General features: G+C 42.7%; 1 protein-coding gene across 1 annotated transcript; it reads right to left on the bottom strand.

Moving 5' to 3' along the window:
• Positions 1–3,975: 3,975 nt before the first annotated feature.
• On the bottom strand, positions 3,976–14,781 carry CTSE (cathepsin E). The gene is made up of 9 exons (XM_083510740.1): positions 14,688–14,781; positions 13,983–14,139; positions 12,819–12,936; positions 10,444–10,562; positions 9,455–9,654; positions 9,105–9,227; positions 8,269–8,410; positions 6,610–6,708; positions 3,976–5,392 (listed from the first exon to the last, which is right to left on the bottom strand). Exons 1-9 carry the CDS (start codon positions 14,741–14,743, stop codon positions 5,228–5,230), a joined length of 1,179 nt encoding a protein of 392 aa, XP_083366866.1. The 5' UTR covers positions 14,744–14,781; the 3' UTR covers positions 3,976–5,227.
• Between the last annotated feature and the right edge of the window lie 1,711 nt (positions 14,782–16,492).

Genomic DNA, 16,492 nt, shown 5'->3' with positions numbered 1-16,492 from the left:
AAATTCGTTTGGGGGGGCTCAGCCCCCCCAATAATCTCGGGCGGCGGTGGGCGCGTCCGCGGCTTTTATAGGGCGCCCGGCGCGCACCAGCTCGATAACGGGCACCGGCGCGGCGGGGGGCGCCGGGCCGGGGGAGGGGGGCGGCCGGCCTGTCTCCTTGGCAACCCCATTGAGCAGCGCCGGCTCCCCCGGGAGGGCCATCCCCCCGCGCCGCCGATCGCCAACACCGCCGACGCTGTGGCTGCCCGAGCCCGAGCCCGAGCCTGAGCCGAAGCCCGAACCCGAGCCCGTCAGTCAGGAAGGAAGGAAGGAAGGAGAAAAGGGGAGGGAGACGAGGGAGGAAAATTGCGCGCAGGGTGAAGAAAGGAGAAGGGCGAACGAGACGAGCTTCCAACCCAAAAAAGGGCTGGAAGACTGGGAGGATGAAGGATCAGGAAAGAAAGCGACGCCTTCCCCGCCCGCGACGTCGCCCGCTTGTCATTGGCAGCGCAGCGGGCGCCCAGAGGGGCTGGGCACCGGCGCAGGGCCGCTCCGCAGCCGCGGAGGACAGCTGCGCGGCTAGCAAGGTGCGCCGCGTAGAGCGCGGCCCTTGTGTGGCCCGGTGGCCAGGCAAGCTCGGGCGGGGACCTCCATGCGAATCTAAGACGGGAGAAGAGGGCAGAGCAAAGGGGGTCCCTTCCCCAACCTCCGGCTCTGAAACTTCCCTGCGCCCCAGAAAAGCGAAAGGATTTTCTCTTCTTCTTTTTTTATAAATATTTTATTAAGTTTTCAAATACAAAGTTAGAAACATACACTGAAGAAAAAAGTAAAAGAACAAGAAAAAGAAAAAAAAGAAAAAGAAGAAAAGAAAACCAACCATTCAACACATTTTTTATATAACTAACTGGACTTCCCCGCATCTCCCTTACCCTGCATTCTTTATAATAAAGATATCAGCAAATTATTACCTTGTTTCGTACCTTATTTTGTACTTTTCAAATACTATACCTCTAAATTTAACATACTTTTCATCAGTTACTTATATCTTAAATTAAACATAGTATTACCTTAGATTTTGACCTTTTCTTACTTAAAATATAATTTCCTGTTTCCCAAATCTAATTGCTGAAGCTATAGTTTCCGAATCGTGTAAATTTTTAACATTCATACAACTTATATTGTTTTTGTAAATAGTCCTTAAATTTTTTCCAGTCCTCTTCCATTGTTTCTTCTCCCAAATCTCGGATTCTGCCAGTCATTTCAGCCAGTTCCATGTAGTCCATCAATTGCGTCTGCCACTCTTCCAGTGTGGGCAAATCTTGTGTCTTCCAATATTTTGCGATAAGTATTCTTGCTGCTGTAGTTGCATACATAAAGAAAGTTCTATCCTTCTTTAACACTTTCTGGCCAACAATGCCCATGAGGAAGGCCTCTGGTTTCTTGGGAAAGGTATACTTAAATACCTTTTTTAACTCATTATAGATCATTTCCCAGAAGGCCTTCACTTTTGGAAAAGTCCACCAGAGGTGAAAGAATGTCCCTTCAGCCTCCTTACATTTCCAACATTTATTATCAGACAGGTGATATATTTTTGCAAGCTTGACTGGGGTCATGTACCACCTATAAATCATTTTCATAATATTTTCCTTCAAGGCATTACATGCCGTGAATTTCATTCCGGTGGTCCATAACCTTTCCCAGTCCTCAAACATGATGTTATACCCAATATCCTGAGCCCATTTTATCATGGCTGATTTGACTGTCTCATCCTGAGTGATTTTCTCTTCAACCTGCCCTCCATCCTCTTGCAGAAAACTCTTTGCCTGCCCTGCCCGTATCTCGTTTTTGCTTTTTAATTCCACACACGCACCCTTTGGACTTCGTGGCAATCGGGCGCGCGGGTGCGTTTCCTAAGAGAGTGAGGACCCCCGCCTCCTCCCCACCTGCTCCCTCGCCAGCCAGCCAGCCGCGCGCCCTAGCCGGAGAGCCCCGGCCGTCCCCGTCGCGCAATCGGCTGGATCTCCCTTCAGCAGGCCGTGCTCACAACTCGGCCCAGGGACCCCCAGCAGCGGATCTCCGGCTCAGCTGAAGAATCCGGCAACAAGCCCCCTCCTCCCCAATCGCTCCGCCGAAATACGCTCCAAAACCCCCCAGATAGGCCGCCGGCCGCCAAGTCTAGTGGCGCCCTGAGCGAGGGTCTCTCCCCAACACCGCCACCTTGAACTGCGTTCTCCTGGCTACCCGAGCGAACCAGCGGCAGGACTCCGGTATGGGCCCCCCCAATATTTTTTATAAGTCAGCGCCCCTGCCTACGGGCCTGCATACTGTCTAACTAGAGTGGTACATGCCCTGGTTATCTCCTGCTTGGACTACTGCAATGTACTCTGTGTGGGGCTACCTCTGTAATATCTGTTCTTCCTCCCATATGTTGTTAGGGACAGATGACCTGCTCCCACTCCCAGGAGCATGGCTGAGCCAAAGACGCTTTGCTCTCTCAAATGCTGGCACTGCCTTTACTGGAGAGGTGCACTCCAAAATTCTATGTAGCATAGAAGGGCCCCAGCTGCTCCTTTCTTGTGTATTTAACTGCTCATGTGAGCACACAGTGTACCTGTCCATTGGAGCAGAACTCACAGAAGGTTGCAGTTCAGTTTGCTTAAGGATGATTTTTCAAGTACACCCAGAAACTGAACTGCAGTCTTTAAAGGGGTAGACCATGTGTGAGCAGGTATCTGCACAAAACATTTGGTGAAGATAACAAAGAGAAGATGAGTATGGTGCCTGGCAAGACAGGTTTGGTACAAACTCAGTACACTGATGGGGGTGAGGCATCGGGTGGAAGTGCTATACTGATAGTATTTCAGTTTAAGCCTGGGCATGTGGTCCTTGAAAGTATTGAGATCTGAGCCTTATGTTGATCCATTTCTGGAAAAGGAATCCTTTGGGAAAATTAAATATAGCCTCATAATGATGTGCAACAATAAAAGGGTAGCAGTCAGTTAAGTTTTACTCATAGCAGACCTTGAAACTAATAGGCCTAACTTAATCATGTTAATTTCAATAGGTCTGCTCTGAATAAAATTTAGTCAAATGCCACCCAAAATCTCTTTAAATAAGGATTGGTGTTCCAAGCCTGTCATGTCATGAACAGAAGCTTTCTGTATACCTCATTGTCATGGGAGTCGGTGAGGTGGATTTTCAACCTGATAGGGTTATCAGGGGAACAATAAGCCTGCCTTTCCTCTGGTCCCAATTTCAAAGGAAAGGAAATGCCTATAGTTAAATAGAATCAAAGGCATAAGTGCAGGCTACACATTCAGCTTCATATCTATTGGGCCTTAGTTCCTTATCTGCTGCCTTCTATGATATTCCCAAGATGTGTCCTGCTTTTGTGTCATGTACACTTTCTTAACACAAGAGTAATCCTTGACTTTAGCATCAGACCAAACTCTTAGGAGTTGTGGTATAAATCAGGGATGCGCACACTAGTAAATATATCTATCAATGCCCTCAAAGTCCAGCTGCTAGAGTCATGCAAAATAGTAGATCAGCATTTAGAACTGAGCTAGAAGTCCTCGTTCACAAGCTTTCTTCATTTTAAGTGCCAAATTTTTGTTTTTAAAGCCCATTTGTTGTTCCTATTGTTAAGCAATTAGGAGTCAAAACTCTTACATCTTTCCTGCATATCGTCCTGCAATATAACAGTAAATTCCCATCTTATCTTTCTTCTGCCTTTGAAATGATAGGATAATGTGAGAAATAGCATTCTTCAATCCTGGGTGCTAGTTAACCCCTTGAAGAACATTAGCATTTTTAAACATATTTTTTTGTAAACCACTTGGAGGTTTAATTTAAGATCAAGTGGTGTAGAAATGTTATGAAGTAAATAATCAAGCAAGCAATTATTTTATATTTAGGTCAACATACCTTGCTGTCATCAGATGTTTAAAAAATGTGCTAAGACGCAAGTTAAATTACAATAAAACTGCTACAAAATTCTTCTTGGCAATTTTATTCATTTATTTGTTATGTTCATTACCTGCAGAGCAAATATGGTGCCCCCATACCAAATTCAATAATGATAAAAACACAGTATTGTAACCAAAACATTAAAGTCATTATAATCATATCAGAATCTGAAGCAGCAACACCAGTAACTGGTCTGGGCCTGACATGTTACTTCCAAATAAGGAGATGGCCTGTGTCTGAATGGGTGACTACCTGTGAACCACATGAATGGCACCTTGGGTCCCATGAAAGAAGATAGGCAGGATATCAATGTATGTATGTAAGTAAGTAAATAAATAAGTAAAATGTTTATAGAAGCCCAAAGTATTTCTCAAAAGTCCAAGTTAGCAACACTGATGTTAACCAGTTGTTCCTTTCCATGTAGCAAAATTAAAACCATCTGTTGGTATTCAACTACATTTTTTTCAGTAGTACAAATATTAGTGCTAGCACAGCAGGACTTTGCCCCATCTCCTTCCCCTTCAGCCCAGAACACACCACCCCCAAATCTGCTTTGGGGGATTGGGGGAATTCCCAAAATAAATTTAGAGGGTGCAGATTTAGAGGGAGAAGAGGGGGAGAACATTCCACTGCCCAAGGAGAAATCTTTGAACTTATGGAATGTTCTCCTTAGCGCTACAGTGAATGCAACCCATTAAAATTAGGTGTTGAATTGTGATACTTCATCTAGCCCTGTATTATTCTTCCTTTCCAGAAAAACACCTAGATAACATCAGCATTGCAGGAACCAAGTATTACTTCAGGAAGACAGAAAGCACTTTATAAGGGGACTCCATTGATTAAAGAATTGTTAATTAATCCCCTGTCTTTTGTTTATCTGTATAAATTTAAAAACAGTTGCATATTGTGAAAACTTTACTATAAGGTGTCTTTTGAAATATTGAAAAAAGTGATATGAACAGTTAAAGAACTTACAATGTAATGAACACAATGCTGCCAGTTAAAAATTAACTACCTACCTCCACTTTCTTTTACAGTAACAAATCCAAAGAACAACAGCAAAGCAAAAAGGCATGCCAATTTAAGTAATTAAGGGCACAGTCTCATTTTCTCTTTGTTGCATGAGAAGGAAGGGAACGGGAATCTCATGCGAACAGGTCAATCAGTGATTGTGACACTAGAATCTGAATCTAGTATTGATCAAAGTGTTTGTTCAAAAATAGAAAAGAAAGTGACATAATAGAGCCTGGTGCGTTGACTCCCATACTTCCCAAGCGTCTTACAGGACAGCAGGAGCCAACCCCACTCTGTTATTTCCACGGTCAAAGACAGAGTAGTATTGGCCAATGAAAACATCGCCCAGAATCCAGAGCGGTCCAGCTGGGGGTTGCATGTCTAAGCCCTGGAATCCGCTGGTGCAGAGTGCCATCCCATCGCTATTCTCCTAATGGGGAAAGAAACAATTATAGATGTGAGGGCAAACAATATTAATTTATCAGGGAGCAAATCATTCCAATCCAGGATGCCAACATTCTGTACACAGAATAGGAGTTTCCATTGAACTGAAAATGCTTTGCTACAGGCTGTATTTACCATTTTATATTTTTAAAAGGCAAATAAAGTGGAAGCACTGAGAGCACCACAAGGCAAGGACAAATGCTGATGGCCAGTTTGAAACCCTACTGGTAGTTTCTGGTTCCTATCTGCAACACAACCCACAAGGTGCTCATGCTCATGGGTTGGGAGTTAGACAGGATAAAGGAAAGTAAGTTGCCTGGAGCTTTCTTTCCTTCAGTTTGGGTTCTACTTGTTTTGCTGTATTTCATTTACCTAAGCTAGAGAGAAGTGAGGCAACTGGACTCAGAGAATGCATGCTGTGTCCTCTGACACCCTTCAAGCCAATCACGCTCCTCCTGGTATCCTTTCACTAGGAAGGGGGTTTCCCTATCACTGATAAAAGGATCCAAAGGGAGCTAGGGTTGCCTTCCAAACTCAGTCTTCCTTATGCATCCTTTCAATGGCAAGGGCGCCTTGCCACAAACAAAATAAAAAATTCCTTCCAGTAGGAAGGAATTTTTTTTATTTTTTATTTTATTTTTTTTATTTTTTTATTTTTATTTTATTTTTTTTATTTTTTTTATTTTGACTATGGCAGACCAACACGGCTACCTATCTACTACTTGCCACAAACACACACTCTTAATTGTGCGTGCACATGCCCACACCTTGTGAATTATTATGTATCATCATTTACTTGTACAGATTAAAATTCCCCTTTGACATATAAGTAACAAGCATGCATGGAAGCTGTGGCCCTTTCGTCCCTTCTTAAACTGTTTTGATTGTAGAGTTCAATTAAAGAGGGTTAATAGGTAACCAATTGTTATTACACAATCCAAGCTATGCAGCCCTAGGAGTTCTGCCACAGTTCTGTTTTGTTTTGACCTCTTTGATGCATGATCCCTGTACAGACTTTTCTGAATCTGAGTTCATGGAAAAGTTTCTTAACGAGGAAACTATTATTCCGAAAGAAGAACTGTTCTCGTGCCTCTTTCCTCAATGTGGAGCTAAAGAAAGATCTCACAAAATGAGCCCATACTTCCTCACAAACGTCAGGCATTCTTGTCTTGCAGAAGAGGACCCAAGAGAGAGAGGACTTACCTGGAGGGTGTAGGCCTCTGGGGAAAGAGTGTAAGGGATCCCATTGATTGTGAAAGTAACGGTGGGCATTACGTTCAGGTTGCTGCATTCCATGGCATACTGCAAAATAATGGAGATGCTTGCAATGGTCCAAATACAGATTTTTGAAGTAAAACCAACCAACGAAAGAACCCACCTATGCAATTTTGGGAAGAGAAGTCTACCTACACGAGAAGAAACAATTGGATGCATTCTTTCATGCACTGGGTCATTTAAAGTTATGTGCATGTAAAGGCATTGCCTCATAAATATAAATATGCATTTCAAACTGCATAAGGGGAAAAAAAGCTTGGAAGTAACAAGTTATAGCAGAAAAAACAGCTGTCAGTGAAAAGGTTACACATCCCCCTTTCTCCCCATCTGTATTTCAGCAGCATGTGGCAGTGGAGGAATGAGGCTCAGGAAGTGATCCTCAATATGAGAATTAGGGGGTTACAAGCATATCCCTATTTTCAGCTGTGAAATATTAGACCTAGCTGCATGATTCCCTGGGTTTTGGCCATTTTCAATTTCAAGTATCTGACTGATTTTCATGAGAGCTTTCTCCCAAAGAACTTCCTAAATTCATCTGGGCTGTCATTTCAGAGAACTCACCCGCAAAAACCATCTCCTTCCTCCAAAAAAAGACCCTCACTTGGAAACTGTATTTAGCAGACACTTATGAGTACTTAAAGTGGCATGTCAAATGCAGTACAAAGTAAACAACAACAAAAAACACCCCAAACCTAGATAGGTATTAATACGGATTGGCAAATCAGTCAATTTCAGTTTCTCTCAGTTTGCAAACAAACAACAACAAATTAATTAGCCCTCATGAAAAGCCATCAAAATTTTAGTGAGGATTTCCCCCAACATACACATTTTTCTGTGTAATTTGTTTAAGATATATAGTTTTGCAAAGCAGTTTCCCCCAATATCATGCATCTTTGCATGTTATTTTCACTAATAGATGCATTTATATCCACACTTTATACTAATATGTGCATTTCCATACACATTACAATGGTACCTCCGGTTACGAACTTAATCCGTTCCAGAGGTCCATTTGTAACCTGAAACAGCTCGTAATATGAGGCGCTCTTTCGGTAATGGAGCCTCCTGCTACTGCAGTGTTGCCAGTGTGTCACTTCCGCTCGCATCCTGGGGCAAAGGTCGCAACTGGGAGCATCTACGTCTGGGTTAGCAGAGTTCGTAACCCGCAGCATTCTCAAGGGGGACAGTACATAACACGAGGTTCCACTGTACTTGGCTGCAAAACTGCATTGCAAAATTCAGAGAAGTGCGAATTCAAAAAAGGATGCCTATGTGTTTCTGGATTCGTGCTCTTTTGGAAGGAGCAAATCAGGTCAATTCACCTTTAAATGTGAACTGGGACAACTGTTTCCTGCTTGGCAGGGGGTTGGACTCGATGGCCCTTGTGGTCTCTTCCAACTCTATGATTCTATGAAATCCCCCCCAATCCCTAACGATGAAGGAGGGAAAGCAAAGGAGAACCAGGAAGCCCTAAAACCAGCAAAAAGTAAAACAGAAGTGCAAAGAGAAAAGTATAAAGCTTGCCCTAGATGTGTGCTACTCCATCTGAGATGCTGTGGTGGGTTTCTTTTCCAAATCAGAACCTACCTCCCCATCCATAGGTACTGCTCCAATTAATGTCTGCATTCGCTTTATATCTTCAGAAGGACCTGTGATGAGAGAAGTCCCGGTGTCCACTATAGCTTGGCATCCTTCTGCACAAAATTCAATTGTTCCACCCACCTGGATACTGAAAAGAAGGACAATGAAATCAGCCCTGAATAAAGGGTGTGGATCAGGGGTAGTCAGCCTTTTTCAGCAGGGGGCTGGTCCACTGTCCCTCAGGCCTTGTGGGGGGCCGGACTATATTTTGAAGGGGGGGGGGGAGAACGAATTCCTATGCCCCACAAATAACCCTGAAATGCATTTTAAATAAAAAGGACACATTATACTCATGTAAAAACGCGCTGATTCCTGGACCATCCGCAGGCCAGATTTAGAAGGTGATTGGGCCGGATCTGCTAAGCTTCAAAACTACAGGCAGCAGCTGCCTCCTTTACATAACTGGAGAAGGTAGCCTGGACCCAAGGCAATTCTCTGATAACACTTTCCATCAGTGCAAGGATATCTGCTTGTACAACAGAACTTCCCCCTCCACCTAACTGTTCTGGGGTTTCTCCCAACCCTCCAGAGCAGATTTGGGAAGGGCACAAGGCACCCATGGGGAGAGAAGTGGGGAATTTCCATTGCACAAGCAGATACCCTTGTGTGATGACAGAGCATGCTAGTTGGATACTGCCCTCAGTTCCCTGGATTTTGGCCTTCGTTGATGTCAGGAAAGCATATTACTGATTTTCATTACAGCATTCTCTCTACAAACTTTCCCATCTTTTCTGTGCTGTCATTTCAGAGAATTCCAACACCAAGAAATAAAAGGCACTTACTTATCCAGTTGAATCTGCCAGTATCCCTGTTTAGTGACTGGAATCCAGTTGAGGCTTCCACTAAAATGGGAAGGATCAAAGCCACCAAAGATCAGTTCCCCTCCTATAGAAGAATCTGGGTTCCTGGAAAAGAATTGGGATTTCTTTTGATGTGGGCCTTTCCATCAGTGTAATTCCACTTTACTCCACTGATATTTCACATGAATTCCCTGCGTCTTTTAAATCTCTGCATGTTTATATAGTCACCATCTGCTTGCCTTTTGGTCTCAGTTTTCATTTATTTTATTTAATGCAGATGCTGGCCTTGAAAGACAAGCCAGTGACTGGTATTGTTGGTCATGTTCTCATACCTGTTCAGGTAAACAGAGAATATTGGCAAGTTCACCAAGTTTTGAGCCATCATATTATCAAAGACGGGGGTGACTCCATCCACCGCCAGGGATGGGTAGGCCAGACCAAGGATCCCATCAAATTCTGAATCCAGAAAGGTGTTGCCAGGCTCATTGACACTCTCTGCAAACTGCTGATTGGCTACAGTGATTCCTTCAACCTGGAGGGCAGAAGTCCTACACATTATTTCTCATCCTATGGTCACGTAAGAAACCAGTTATGGTGAAACCCAGAAAGTAAAGTTCAGAGAGAAGGAAACATTTGGGATATGATTATTATTATTAAAATTTATTACCTGTCATCCATCTTAACGTTTTAGGGCTTGTTACAACAATTTAAACACAATGTTAATATCAAAACACAATAGTAAAAAAAAGTTTAAAGCAAAACTTAAAATTCAGAAATTATGTACAATGAAAGATATAACAAGGAAACATGAGAAAAGACTGGAGTTGATGCCTGACTACACTGACTCAACCAAGGCCTTGGACTAATAATAATAATAATAATAATAATAATAATAATAATTGTACCCTGCCTATCTGACTGTGTTGCCCCAGCCACTCTGGGCCGGTGCCAGTTTAAAGTATACCATACTGGGATGTAAAGACTAATAGTCTCAATCAATGTGAGGTAGTTTCATATATTCAAGGTGCAGTAAATATTACAGGAGAATCTCTTACAGCCCAAGACATTGTAGTCATTTTCTTTGAACATCCTGATTTATATGAACTAGGAGTGCTGAGCATCTTCTAAGATCAGGTCCTTTGGAGCTAGGAAGAGTTCTGGACTTGAAACCCAGAGAAAAACAAGGATGCCCTCTGCCCCTAAAAGGTGTTCATGTGTGGCCCTGTCTTGTCCAGGTAACACTTCATCATCTCAAAGGAGAACAGGATATGATAAGAAGGCTTTGAGAAGCATAAAAGAAAGAAGTGGGTCTTCTACTCACAGTCACTTGATCCATTCCAATTATTCCCGTCAAGCTACCTGTGCCATATTGAATGGAAAAAGCAGTCCCCACTTCGCTGTAGGTGCTGGATTGTGATGGCTGATACCTGGAGTGTGTAGCTGTGGGGGTTTTTTAAGAGGGGAAAAATTGTGAGAACACTGCAGGAGTAAAATACAGTATGGCACTCCATAACAGGCATATGAGGAACATATGGAGCTATAGTGGCATGAACCCTCATTGCCCAGCACAGCACATACTTACCCTCAGAAGTGCCATTGTGTTCAATCGGTCTTTCTTTCAAGCAAGAATCTAGTGCAATGATGCAGATAGATTCCAACGAAAAGTACTGTATATGTTTTGAGGTGAATCAGGTGATCTTTGTTACTGCCTTTTCAGGATGACAATACACAGTCAGTAATTACATCTTAGAGTAACACCTGAGTTACTGGGACCTGTATTAATCAGTGTGGATTGGTGACATTTGATAACCAGAAACCTGAAGAATGCCCTAGAAATATGCATTGTTAGTGCCCATAGATATTGTATTAATTATTGTGGGTTGCTTTATTGCTTTGTTAAAACTGAGTTTGCTTGAATTTGGCATCCTCTATTATTGCCATTTGGGTAAATGTAAAACGCCATATTCTGCATTACCCTATACATATTCAGGCATACCATATACGCACAAGAATTCTATGGATATGATTGATGAGTTTCCTAAAAACATTTTTTCACTAGCCTAAGTTTTCCAGTTTTGTCAGAAAATAATATTTATCGTACCCAATTTTGTGCCTTAATGGACCTTTTGAGGTTGGGTTTTGCATTCCCTTGCTTAGCGGTTTTGCACAGTATCCACATGACAGAGTCCAAATCCAAAGGCAGCCACATATTTTGTTGACTTTTTTTTTTTTTTGGCACTGCCAATATGCGTTGCCATACATCCCAGATATTTTGCTGATTTCCACCTAGACACAGCTTCTGACAGTATTCCAGGTATGTCTGGGAAAATCCAACAAGTAGCACCCCCAAAAAAACCTCTGTCCATATTAGATTGAGGGGGGGATATGAGATGCAATTCTGATGTGGATGAAATCATGTGGATACTTTTATGCAGCACCATTTCCCCCCAAAATTGCTGTATGGAAACAACCTTGGTCTCACTGAACACAGCAAGACTTACTCCTGAGTAAACATGCAGAAGACTACAGTCAATTATTTTGCATTCACTATTAGACAATTCTTCCAGTGCCTCACTTTTTTACACAATAATTTTGTACTTAGAAAAATCACTCCAAGCTGCTTTTTCCTATCACCATTCCTCAGGGAATCTGTCTGAATGTATTCTTATTTTCATCATTTATCATAGTAAATGCGCCTCCCTGTGGTGAAATCATGATCACACCCTGACAAGCAAGAAGAAGTAAGACTTAACACAAAGATTTCCATGGCTAATCATTCCCCCTCCAGACTGGCCCTCTTTTCCCCCTTCTTTACAAAAAGATTCTTCCTGTGCTCATATTCACTTTATAGCAAACACTTTCCAATCACAAGAGTGTAGCTTGCAACACAATCAGCAGGGGAGTAAGATAATTTGACTCCCATTTTACAGATGGGATAAAGTACAGTTTAAATACTGCAGCCACCAGATGGAGCCCACTTGAATTTGTATCACACAGAAGCCATGATGTGATGTGATCTATATCCAAGTATCAAGCTACTACAAACAGCCATATGGAAAGATCGGTGGGAGGTGTAGGGGGAATTGCCTGACCCTATGATGAAGGGCCTAAGTGTGTGTGTTTTTCAAATAAGGTTTTATTAAAGCTTTCCATGAAATACAACTTGCCCTGAGGGCCACATTTCCTCATGAGCAATCTTTCAGGGGCCATATGCCAGTGGCAGGTGGGCAGAGGTGAAGAAGCAGGTGGAGAAACAAGGGAGTCTTATCTCTGTACAGTCAGCTCCATGCAAATCAGAGGCTTACACACACATCCCTCCATCCAGGCAAGCAAGAGGCCTTATCACAATTCAGAAACAAGTTCTGGCTGGGCAAAGCACTCGAGGATGGGTGTGGAGCAGGGGTGTCTCCTGAGTGCGAGATAAGAGAGCTCTGGAAGACCTGAGGTTTACCACCTCTGAACTGCATGCTAACAGTTTGCACAGAGCACAGTTTAAAGTGGGTTCTTCATGGGCCTCCATGATATGTAAAATCAAGATGTGATTCGTACATCATGATACAAAGCACTTTGTAACCAAGGAACCTGACCACTGCCTTCGCCTCAGGGAGTTGACCCTTACATATCACTTTTTTTACTCTTTAAACACAACCAAAGTCCACCCACAGCCCATTACCTTCCTCCCACCCCCATCCATACCGCAAGCTTTGCTGACACAGTAAACGGATGGCACCCAGAGGTTGGAGGAACCTGTGTCAAAGAGCACAGTGAAATTCTGAGGAGGATTCCCGATGGAGATCCGTCCAAAATATTCTACCTAGCAGAAAGGAAAAAAACAACATTTCTTTTCCAGGTATTGTGATGGAGAAATACTCAGCACAGCCACAGAAAAGCAGAAACCATTCCCAATCATTGCCCATTCAGCGTTTGCAATATGCCCCTTTGAACAGACATTTGGAATTAGGGACTTCAAAAAAGAGACCTGAACTTTAGCTACTGTATCTTGACCTAGAAGTACACAGCTAATGTGATATACCGTCCCAACTTTCTAACTAGAACGTCTTATTGGTGGGAAGTATGTGATTCTTTCCCCCACAATGCCCCTTCAGATAGCAATAATGCAACAACATTGGGGAAGCATCACAGAATAGCTAACAAAGCAAAACAATGTATAGACAATCCAGTATAAATCCATCACTAATGCACTATTATTGCACCAGGGACATATTGCAGAATATACTAGAGGAGCGGCGAGATAAACACCAGTCTGGCGGGACTGAAAGAGAGGCAGAGAATTAGATGGTATCCTGGTGGGGGTTGTGATCTGATATGCAGCAGTGGATTTCCTGCTTGTAGGTGTGCTTTGCTCCCTGCTTCCACCTGTGCTGAACTTGTAAATTTGTAAATGCCTTAAGTCTCCAGTGAGCTCTCCTCCAAAGGAAACCAAAGCTGGGCTAAGTGCTGCCCTTGGAACTTCTCGTTACTTGAAGGAAGTGGGGAGCACATAAAATTATAATTATGTTCTTCCCCACATAAGGGAAGTAAAATGTAGAAATAATTGGATTCATTACATATATGCATATACTGAATGGAACCTTTTGTCTAAGACCAGAGCTGCTTTTCAAAGAGACCCATCAAAAAGAAAAGGAATAAGCCAACAGCTTGCAGAGCAGATATATGGCAAGGTGCCATATATTATCTAATTTCTGAATCTGTATAGATTTGGTTGAAGGGGGGAGACAGGGAGCTTGTCTAAAGGTCCTTCATGCAAAAACCACGCACAACAACAACAATGCAACATCTGTCTCCTTTGTCGCTGCCATATTGCTGCTTCTCATGGTTCCGCTCCAGCTCTTAACTTACATCAAAATAGTTCAGGAGTGGCTCGTTGGCTTCCTGGATAGCCGAGCAGTCCTGGGTGTACTGGATCATATCCAATTTGTGGGCCTTCCAGAACTGAGACAGCTGCCCACGTTCCCTCAAAGTCTTCCTCAAAGATTTATGTCTTTTCAGGGGAACTCTGAGGGGAAGTGGAAGAGAGCGACAAATACGGTAAGTAATGCTGCACTGTAAAAACTAAGAAAAGCATTCTTATGAGGAACAACTATACAGTAGTTGCCACCAACTCTATGGTTTTTATTGCTCATATCTTTAGAACTCTGTCCATGGCGTATTTCTTATGAGTTCACCTCTGGCTTTGTTGTTGTTACCATGAGATAGCTATTGCCTGACATCAATAGAAAGCCAACCTAGATGAAGTGGCAAATACATTTTCTGCAGTTGGTCATTATTTGCCATGTATTGTTATGCACTCTGTGGATCCCATTAGCAATGCTCCACACAGTGTGAGATTTGATCCCCACGTGCCTTTGCTTTGGAGCATCATTCACCACACATTCTTGGTGCACTTGTGTGCCAATGTTGGAAGTCTGTGTGCTGTAACAAATTTGGGGCGCTAGTTTTAAGTGTCCTGCAGTTTGCAGGATTGAGCCTCACAGCTAAGTCTTGTGACTGGGCAATGTCTACTGCTTGAAAGAAGAAAAAATAAAGCCAAGGAAATGTGCTTACCTGTGAAATCCACTGGCCAGCCAAATGCAAAACATGAAAAGGATCAACGGCTTCATCCTGGCAGTACAGGTCTTATGCTTTCCTTGACTTGTAACAACTGAACAAAGGCTTTGTACTTATACCCACATGCCCAGCCCAGCCCAGCCCCTGTGATAAAGCTGAAGAAAAATATACAGCAAAAAGGCCACACCACTTAATGTCAATATAACACCTTGGAAGAGAAATGAGTCATTGTACCTGTGCGCCATTCCAGCGACAAAAGATTAGGTGATTTCTGGGCACAATCAGGAAAGGGGAGGAATAATGGCACCCGCTGGTTATAGGTGTGTATAGATAAAGGCACCAATGTCCCATCTGTGTGTATAGAGTTTCTGAAATTGAATATATATGAAGTAGTCCTTAGTCTTTACGGTGTCACTGCACTTTTTATTACTTTTGTACATGCATGCAATAGGCAAAATTGTGTGCAAAAATATGCATACTTTTGTACATTGAAATGCTGGTGAATTTTCACAATGACTTTTTTTAAAGGACATATGTAGAAATGCAGAGAACTGAATTTAAGATTGGAAAAATGAGAAACCGAGAGGAGTCAAAATTGGCAGATTTTCCCACCCATATCTCAACCACATTTTATCTGTCCTGACAGATACAAATAATGTCTGTGCAAAGTTGAAGTACAAGACCTGCCCTACAGATATTCAAAGCCTCAAATGTCAAAATGCAGCTGGCCCTATAGTGCGGTTCTCTTTCATATGACTATTTTTGGTATGCTGATGTTTGATATAATGATTCTTTAATGGGTTTGTAGTTGAAGCATATTTTTTGCTTATAAAATGTGCCTTGAAGACCTGCTCTGTGATCTTATTCACAACATCCTTTGTAGTTCATCTCATCTGAAAATAGCCTTCAGCTGGCATCCAAGTTTCATCAGTATCAGGAAACAAAATACCAAAGGAAGTCATGAGGCTACACAGGAAAAAGAACAGTTCTGATAGCAAAGCATCAGTTTACGAACACTCTGATGCAATGTGGCCTTCATTGCCATCACTGTCAAGCAAATCTATTGCCTCTTGCATTACAGGATCTTAGAGAGGTAGATGAACTGAAAAATCACCCAATCTAACATCAAGCAATCAAAGAGCATCATCTATTCAATATTCCCTTACAGATGCAGCAGGCTCCTCACTTGCAAAACACTCTCCTCTCCCTATGCAAGCAAGGAGGAGGCAGGCCCTTTGCTACCCAAACAATGGTCTATCCATTGGATGCCCAACATTCATGGATGGTGAAATGTGTGTCTATGTGCATTTGCTGAATATGTTCCAGGGAAAGGCTGAAATTGCAACTATTGCATTTAAAGCAGCTTTATATATCCCTGTGTTGTGTTGTGTTGTGTTGTGTTGTGTTGTGTTGTGTTGTGTTGTGCTGTGCTGTTCTTTTAACATTGCTGCTTTCTTGTGGCAAATGGACCCACCTGACCTGCAGCACATCTTCCTCACATGTATGTTTACTGCTACCATCCCACTGTCTACCCAATATGTTGAGTGGTGGTGGTAGTGGAGGCACCAAGATTTGTAAGTTTTTACCTGGGAGAGCAATCACCAGCTAAATCTGTCTAGGTAATACCATCCCAGCCCCATCCCAGCCTGTTTTCCCATTGCCTCCCAGGGACCAGAGCACATAGCATGAACCAGTGATCTACCACACAGGGAGCACCAAGCCCACATTCCAAACTAATATGCTCTATTACGAAAGCTTAAGCATCAGGGAGAATTAGAAAGAGAGCATTAAAAGAAAAGAAA

This window comes from Podarcis liolepis, assembly GCF_965112155.1.
Source record: "Podarcis liolepis genome assembly, chromosome: 6".
Taxonomy (NCBI): domain Eukaryota; kingdom Metazoa; phylum Chordata; class Lepidosauria; order Squamata; family Lacertidae; genus Podarcis; species Podarcis liolepis.
Note: the sequence above shows the minus strand (reverse complement) of the source record. Positions and strands in the feature narration are given on the sequence as shown.

Excerpts from the sequence above, each read along its gene's own strand:
- CTSE (XM_083510740.1), bottom strand. The coding sequence starts at position 14,743 with ATGAAGCCGTTGATCCTTTTCATGTTTTGCATTTGGCTGGCCAGTGGA. Across the intron at positions 10,563-12,818 it reads CTGTGTCAGCAAAGCTTGCG|CTACACACTCCAGGTATCAG; the intron begins GTATGGATGGGG and ends AAACCCCCACAG. Across the intron at positions 9,655-10,443 it reads TTGGAATGGATCAAGTGACT|GTTGAAGGAATCACTGTAGC; the intron begins GTGAGTAGAAGA and ends TCTGCCCTCCAG.